This window comes from Rhineura floridana, chromosome 1 (genome assembly GCF_030035675.1).
Source record: "Rhineura floridana isolate rRhiFlo1 chromosome 1, rRhiFlo1.hap2, whole genome shotgun sequence".
Taxonomy (NCBI): domain Eukaryota; kingdom Metazoa; phylum Chordata; class Lepidosauria; order Squamata; family Rhineuridae; genus Rhineura; species Rhineura floridana.
The window spans coordinates 97,206,238-97,215,054 of NC_084480.1; the positions used below are offsets into that span (position 1 = coordinate 97,206,238).

At 40.6% G+C, this 8,817-nt stretch overlaps 1 protein-coding gene across 1 annotated transcript in view; it reads left to right on the forward strand.

The window, feature by feature from the left end:
• Positions 1–7,967, forward strand: part of SLC28A3 (solute carrier family 28 member 3) — a 79,369-nt gene extending 71,402 nt beyond the window's left edge. The window contains exons 15-18 of the mRNA XM_061612341.1: positions 1,084–1,165; positions 3,196–3,294; positions 4,741–4,843; positions 5,927–7,967. Of these exons, the coding sequence (XP_061468325.1) occupies positions 1,084–1,165; positions 3,196–3,294; positions 4,741–4,843; positions 5,927–6,047 (405 nt within the window). The 3' untranslated portion in view covers positions 6,048–7,967. The remainder of the gene's footprint in view (positions 1–1,083; positions 1,166–3,195; positions 3,295–4,740; positions 4,844–5,926) is intronic.
• Positions 7,968–8,817: the final 850 nt, after the last annotated feature.

The window sequence follows — 8,817 nt, forward strand, 5'->3', positions numbered from 1 at the left end:
TGGACCCAATTTGTTAAGGGCCTTGTAAATTAATACAAGAACCTTGAACCTGGCCTGGTAGCATATGGGCAGCCAGTGTAAGCTTTTGAACACCAGTTATGTGCTGGTGATAGCCTGTCCTCATCAACAGTCTAGCCATAGTGTTTTGCACCAGCTGGACCAGGCCCAAGGGTAGCCCCATACAGAGCATGTTGCAAACATCTAGTCTTGTGGATACCAGTGCATGCATCACCATGGCCAGACTAAATGGTCTCTGGGATGTCTAAGTGCCATTTCAGACATCACAAAGGCCTACAAGCACAAGCTGTCAATCTTGTGAAACCTATGTATAGATTATAATCCGTATAAACTGGGGAGGGGGGTCTCAGGCCTGGAGGTTGAATGTGGCGTTCCAGCATTCCCTTGGAATTCTTCCTGGATCCATACCCCTTCCCAGTCCACACCCTCTATTCCCAGGCTACCTGCCTCCACAGCCTTTTCCTGGCTGGAACATGTCCTCTTTGCTTGCCTGGATGGAAAGAGATGTAGGTGTGTGTGGGGGTGGCTGTATATAGAAACCACTGATTTGACTATACAAAGGTAAGAGTCACACCTGTTGCTCCATCCACTTCTGCCTCTGGCCTGCCCACTACTGCCACGTGGTCCCAGGAAGGTTGCCTATAAAGGAATATGGCCCTTGGCCTACCAAAGTTTCCTCACTCCTTGTATACACAAAGAGACAGAAATATGTGTGTGTAATCAGATGTGACAATTGACACATAGATTTCGTGCTATATTCTACCCAGAAATGTTTTTTATATAGGGCCTCTATTACATCTGAAATGTCACTTAATCCTCAAGACTTACAGATTTCTGCTACTGAATCTAGATAGAGCATTTTGAGAAATCCTAGCCACAACACAGAAATCAACTTTTCAAGGCCACACATGAAGTAAGATGTGGGGATGAGATGTGACTTCCTGATTGTCAGTTCTCTGTTTCATTTCCATATGCTTAGAAATTCCATAATTCCATATGATGAGCACATTTCAAATGGTAAGGTAATGTAACTGAGTGAAATGTTTTCATTTGCTTGAATTTTAGATCCGATCAGAAACCATTGCCACTTATGCTCTCTGTGGATTTGCGAACTTTGGTTCTTTGGGATTGGTAATCGGAGGACTGAGTAAGAACACGTTTAGTTCTTGTTTAGAGTGCTGTATTGGCTGAAAATAAACCAAGTCAAAACAATCCTACTGCAATATATGTGTAGCAATGGATGGTGTGTTGGGGCTGCATCACATACCTGACCATCCAGCTGAGTTGTTGCAGTGTACCAGGACGGAGAGGGGGAGGGGCATGGGGGAGCAAAGTCAGTATGGTGTAAACATGCCAGCAAGAGTACTGGATTGCCAGCGCATTTGCACCACACCAACCTTGCCGCTGGCATATACTTCCCCTCTCCATCCCAGTATGCTGCAGCGACTCACCCCAACAAAGGTTAGGTGAGTGGTGCAGCCCCATAATGCCATCTGCTGCTGAATACATGACAAGCAGTCACTCTACTTCCAAGTGTGGAACTGGTGGGATGGAAAGCAATTACCTCTGACCTTGTGCTGTGCTACAGAAATCTTCCATGTATCTCTCTAACTCAGAGTGCTGTCAGAGACAAGACGTACCCTTCTCCTGAGTTGGGAAAAGGCTTAGGGTCATAAAGATCACCAAGTTTGACTAGCTATAAAAGCAGCTAGAATTTATGGACGCCTGACAGTACATGAGAGTGCATCAAATGCCTAAGGTAGCCATTGTCATACCATAAAGGCTCTAACTAGCCACTGGAAGATGCTCATGTGCTGCCTAAGGAAGGCCCTGCTGGTCAGAAATAGTGGATGGTAATCTCAGCCTTGAAAAACACACAGAGTTTAAAGAGAAAGTGAGAAAGAGCATTGCTGTTTCAACTTCGTCCTTTCAGCTCCATGTAAGTTTCATTCTTGCCATCCCATGATAAAGGGGGCAGTGAGTGAGGAGGGGCTCAGGGGGTTTGTAAGCACCAGAAAAAACCCTCAAGGATACTGCTGTGGTCATGGGAGCCATTTTGGTGATCCCAGAATTACAGCACAGTAAGAGCACCTCTTGTAAGCAAATCTGAGACTGAGAGGAATTAAAATAATTCTGGAGTAACTACATATTCACAGCAGGCTGTAAGAAACAAGAGTGCTTTAAATGAAGTGGATACATAATGTCTGTGTGAGCTTAAATAGGCTAATGTGATTGGAAGTTTTTTTGGGGGTAGGGGAGGTAAGATGTGCTACAAGAGCCCTTAAGTAAATGTTATCCAGAGACTCTAGATGAAAAGGCAGAGAAGTGGGCTAAGCAGAGTATGGTTTTATTAAATCCATTTTAGACAAGTAGGCCATACTATACATTGTGCTAAATACATACTGTGCAGCTACATTCTTGGCTTTCTCAATCTAACTGCAGGCGTTGGGGTGGTGGTGTGTGCCTTCCATCCCCAGCCACAATCCAGACAAAAATAGTACCACCATTCCTGGCATGGCTTACAAGGCTTAGAAAAAAAATTCCCATTTGTGCCAATGAGATCTGTTTTCTAAGCCTTGCAACCATGCTGGCAGTGTGTGTGTGTGTGGGGGGGTCAGATTGGGCTGGGATGCAGCAGCAGACAGCATGGCAGGGCTCCATCTGGCCGAGTCACTGAAGCATACAGAGATGGAGAGCGGCAGTGAGGTTGGTGCTGAGCAAACATGCTAGCAGGAGTACCAGATTGGGTCCACTGGCATGTTTGCACCACACTGAGCTCGTTGCTGCCGTGCCCCTCTCCATCCTGGTATGCTGCAGTGACTTAACCAGATGGATGTCAGATGATCAGCACAGTCCCACCACACTGTCTGCTGCTGTGGGGAGGGGATAAACATTCTCACACATTGCAGTCCCAATCAGAATGAGGACCCTCTACATGAATAGTTAAATAAGGAAAAAACAAAGACATAGCTGCATGGTATGAATTTAGCGTGATGTGTAGTTTGGCCCAGAGGCTACCCAATTTTTTTCTGGCTAGCTTGTGTAGAGAGAGCCTGAGTCTTAAGGAAAACCTTGGCTGGAACTGCTTCAGATCCTAGAATACTAGAACTGTGTGTGGACGTCTAAACACATGACAACCTTGCTTTCATCATCATTTTCCTCAAATGTTTTCTGCAGCATCCATGGCTCCCTCCAGGAAGAGAGATATTGCGGCGGGAGCTTTCAGAGCCATGATTGCCGGCACTGTGGCCTGCTTCATGACAGCTTGCATTGCAGGTACTATATTTTTAGATACCACAAGATGGCAGTGTTTTAGTATGTCAACTTGTTTTTCTTCAGCAGCCAGTACTGTATGATTGATGACATTTCGGAGTGCGCTAAACTTCATGGCAAGGATGCAATCAAGAATTATTTTCTTCATCTCCTTTTAAAAAAACAACAGTGTTCCCTTTATCTCTTATCGGTAGTTTTAAAGATCTGTGTTTAGCTAACATACAAATTGATGACAGAGCATTCTTTGGGGAGGAAGGGTGGGATATAAATTTAATAAATAATAATAAATAGAAAGATGTAAAAGGGCTACATGAAAGGGTAAAGTATATTTCTGTCATTGCACTTCCATAATAGTCTCAAATCAGAGAGAAGAGAAACGTTTTACACAAATGAAGGGCAAAAAACAAAGAAAGTCAAGCTCTTTTTTGTTGCATACATAGGTGGCTTGCTCTCCCACTGAAATTGAACTTGAGCTTTTGAAACTGAACTTTTAAAAATGCTTAACTTTGAGACTCGATCATGCTCTAACACTGGCAAGCTGATTTGGTTCTGACCAGGGGTAAAACTGGAATCACTGTTTAACTCAGGATATGTAGACAAATATAATAGTTCTAGATCATGGGGCTGCTTGGAAACATTACGATATTTAAACACGAATATACTTTTAATTGCCAGGATCAAGCTCTGAAAAAGGTGTGTGTAGAATGGACATGGAAGTTCACAATGTTTCTGGATCATTAGCTATATAACACCAAGACATCTTGTTTCAATTGTTGGAGCAATTTTGCAAAAATATTTTTGTTTTTTAAATAAGTTTAAGGATGAACATATAAATGAGTAAAATTTACATGTGGCACTTTTTTAATGCATGAGGGGAGATGCAAAACTGATGCAGAATTTGTCATGCAAATTGTAAAACCTGAAAAAAACTGGGTTAACACTGTAGATGAACTTCTCATATGTTTGTCTTCACCCTTAATATAGCTTCCAATACTGTAATAGTCAGAAACATTACATACTTTTGATGGGAGAACTTTAAAATCTAGATTGAGTTTGAATAGTTCAAAAATGCAATTGAGGAAAATATTCATGTAGAATGAGTTCCCAAAAGCACTTTGTAGACATATTGTCTGTGTACACACCATATATTTAAAGCACATTTCCCACACTCACCTCAAAGAATCCTGAGAATGGTAGTTTAACCTTCGCAGAACTACAATTCCCAGTACCCTTAATAAACTACAGTTCCCAGGATTCTTGGGACAGGATATGTATGGTATATATGCAGCCACCATCTCCAGCTACTATTGCTTTGCTCACGTTGAAGTTGATCAAGTGATGCTGTGGAAAAAGCTGAGATAAAGTTGTACAAGTCATTTTCAATAGGTGTGGAACTGCTCCCAAGAAATACTGTTATTAATAAAGATGGCCTTTCTGTTTTATTTCCAGGAATATTATCTGTTGCAGAAGATCCATGCACTACTTTACTAGAAAACAACTTCAACATGAATAGCACAGAAATAGTTAGCTGCTGCTTAAACCTCTTTAACAGGTACAGTAATTAATACAAGGGCCGAGTTTCAATTCAGAGAATCACATATGAAGTCCAATTATTGCTATTACAGAAATAGTATATGTGATATCAAGAGAAGATAACAAATTTGGAAACAATAGGTCAGAGGTTAATACTTCAGACTTCATGAAGATTGCTGATCTATTTTTTTTACTATTATCTCTAGAATTTGAGGTTTGTTTCAACCCATCTCCTCCAGCACCACCAGCTACGCACACAGAGGCCACTTTATGCTGTCATAAAGTATGGGTTAGTAAGCCATACTGTGCTCAAGCTGCATGCTCAGTCCAAGGAGTTCTACTTAGCTCCTCCCTTTGCACAAGTGGGTAATCAAACCACAGCAGCACTAGCTTAGCATGATATCTAAACCCAGGATTGTAGTTTGTTTTGCCCTAACAAATCATGATTTAGCTTTTTGACTGTCACAAGGGCCAACCAATCACCATGTTGCATAGCCAGCTTCTGCTGGAAACAAAAAAGACCACTTGGCCCTGAGCGTGACCAAAAAGAGACAAGAGTGTATCCACATTGGGCTCACTATTCAAGATTGGTGCATAGCCTAAGCAAATTAAGAGACTGTATTGGTAATTTATTTTAAGTTACCTGTTGGTCTTTGGCTTCAGATTTTTAGTTTTTAAGTTTTTGTTACCTACTCTCATTGTTACAAACAATCCCAGAGCAGAGTATATAGCAATTTTAAATACAACACTTAACTAAATAAAAAATAACACAAAAATCTATATTCTTCATAATCTCAACAACTAAATCACAATAGGTTCCAGAATAAAGTGAATTTTAATTCTAGTGATGAATAAGTACCCTGAAGTTTGAAGAATGAAATGGGAATAATAAACAGCAATAGCTCATGGGGAAAAGATGGAATGACTCTTTTAGAACAGTTTTATAAATTATTGTCTCCAAACCTGGGGAACATGGTGTTGTGGCTCATGTTGGGAAACCCACAGAATTTATGCAAAAGCACTCAAATTGGTATTTCAATTTCAAATTTTTTGAAATATATATTAAATATATAATTAAAACTTCTTTCCCCTTTTCTAACAGTGCAAACAGTTCCACAGAGATCTTTTTAAAAGCAAATGACAGCCTGAGGTCCTTGGCTGGATGTTGTAAACGTCTGAATCCATCTACATTTAACTGCAGCTGGACTACTCCATCATTTTAAACTGGGCACTTTATGTAAAAGATAAACATAAAAATAAACTTCACTGGACTGGTAGGGGTTGTTTTGTGGCAGACAGGACAAATCTTGTTTTCCAGCTTAAACTAGATTGGCAGCTACGTAAATCCTCTAGCTTTATTAGAGTTGTTGGGTAAGTAACCATACTCGCTATCTCTGATGAGCTCTTGAATCCTAACATAACTTACCTGATCATGGTGAAGGACATATTTATACTTTTAAAACTGTTTCAAATATTTATTTAAAATAGTTCCAAAGACCATGTTTGCCTACACCTTCCAATTTTCATTACACATTAAGAAGAGACAGACTTTTCAGTCAAAGATTTTTGTCCTATGGAACATAGGAAGCTGCCTTATACTAAGTCGGATCATTGGTCAATGTTATCATTCTAGCTCAATATTGTCTACATTGACTGGCAGTGGCTCTCCAGTGTTTCAGATGTGGGACATTTCCAGCTGGGGGATTGAACCTAGGACCTTCTGCATGCAAAGCAGATGTTCTACCACCAAGCTTCTAAGCTACAGCCCTTTCCTTAATCTTGCTATATTGAGACAAAATTATCTCAATGTGATCCTAAGCATGTCTTTCAATGGGACTTTCTCCAAGTAAATACTGTATGTTAATGTTTGGAGCCTTATGTGTTCTGTTTTTAAGTAATGTAATTGTGGTTTTGTCGTTATAGGGATTAAGTGATCTATTTTGGAATTTGTATTTACTGTGTATTAAAATCTCCCTAGTATCTATACAAACCAGATCTCACATGGTTTGGGGTAGCCAGCATGGTGCTCTCCAGCCCTAGCAAACATGGGTGATGGCCAGGGATCATAGGAATTGTAGTCCAAAAACATCTGGAGGGCATCACCTTGGCTACACCTAAACTTGAAAGCACAACACAGTGACAAAACACTATGTGGGATCTGTTGAAAAACTAGCCGTGGTTTTCTTTTAAAGTTGAACATTCCTAGAATGTTGTGTGACTTTGGATTCAGTTGGCAAACCAGGAAAGGAATGCAGCACAAGCAAAAACAGTTGTTCTTGAACTTCTGCCAAGGGAGCAAGATTTTGTGAACTCTAGAGCAGATTAAATTGGAAATGCAAATAAATGGTTAGAAATTAATGGAAGGCCACACATGCATGCAACCAGTTTTGGTACTGGTGTTATCAGTCACTGTCAAATGGCAGGAGCCTTTTCTGAACCATGTACAAGAGCTGCTGCTGGCTATGCAAACCCATGCTGTTGTATTATTATGTATACAAGAAAATCTTCGTAACACAGAACCACACAACTACCGGAAAGGGTCTCAATGCAATAGTTTTGCATGACCAATAAAGATCAATAAAAATACTCTGGTGGCATTTACTCCACCAGAGGTTACTTAACTCTATATTGGTATTGCTGCTGGTGGAGCTGGAAAATGCAGCACTCCACTGGTACCTATTTAACAATACTAAAAATGTTAAGGCTGCAATCTGACAGCCGGCATTTGGCTGGTTGAGGGGGCTGTAGGAAGCTGTGTAAGAGCTGCTCCGCTAGTGAAGAGGGAGGTCTACTTTCTAGAGGGAGCCCCAGGATGTCCACATAACATTCTGCTACCCTGGGCTCCTTCTGGGAGGAAGGGATATAAATGTAATTTATTGTTATTATTAATAATAATAACAACAATAACAATAATAGAGTGGTGGAGGCTGAAATGGGGTGTTCTGGATATATTTTGTACTCTCTGGAGATTGTTTCAGAGTAGATATGCATAGGATTGCACTGTGTACAGTACTTCCTTAAGACTTTTTGTCAGTTTCATCTCGCATCTCTGGAGTTTTTACCTCCAGAACCACACAACCTTCAAACAACTTTATGGTTTACAAAAATCTTAATCTTACATAGCATGGAAAGTGTTAATAAAATTTAAGAGCCAATTGTCTCTTTATTGTCAAGAGCCAATAAAACTACAGTATTTCTTTTCTTGCATTGTAGAACTCTGTCCTTGAATTGAAAAAAATATTCTAAATTCCCTGTTACAAGAATATTGAAATGGTCTTTTTATGCTAAGAAATGTTTTCTCAGGACATATTTCACACCTTTCTTCCATCAAGAGAAACATATTAATGGCACAGGTAATTTTGACTTGCATGTACGTAGTAATAAAAAGCACCTTTGTCTGCACACTTACTGTTCTTTCTCCAGCTGCGCATTCAGCTTTGTTGGTCACGTCCTTGGTAGAGACATGCCTGCAGAAGCAATGTGTGAGTTTTGCAGGATTAGGGAGTGCAAGGCTAATCTGTGCCTCTAATAAAGGGAAAAATCACACAACAATACAAGGGATCTGAACCTAAATGTTTCAGCAAAGGTTAAAATTCCAATTATTTTCTTTTAATAATTGAGGAAAAAACATTAACATAAATAATTACACTTTTGCAAAATAACTGCACATTACCAATTTCTATAGATTTAGGACCATTTAAAGGAGAGGAAAGTGGGTGGGGGGAGGGGAGAGTGTGTGCAAAGATCATAATAATCAGAAGCTGCCTCTGGATGTAAACTGTTAAATCAGGGGTAGGCAGCCTGAAGTCTGGGGGCCAAATGCAGCTCTCCAGGTCTCTCTGTCTGGCCCTCAGAACTCTGCCCAAGAGACCCCCCCTCCCTAGGCCACACCACTTCCGGGCCCTGCTCCGCACCCTCCTCTAGTGATTTTACCTAGCTGGAAAAGTGCCCTTGAATTGTGATTAGGACTCTTCCTTGCCTAGATTGACTGTG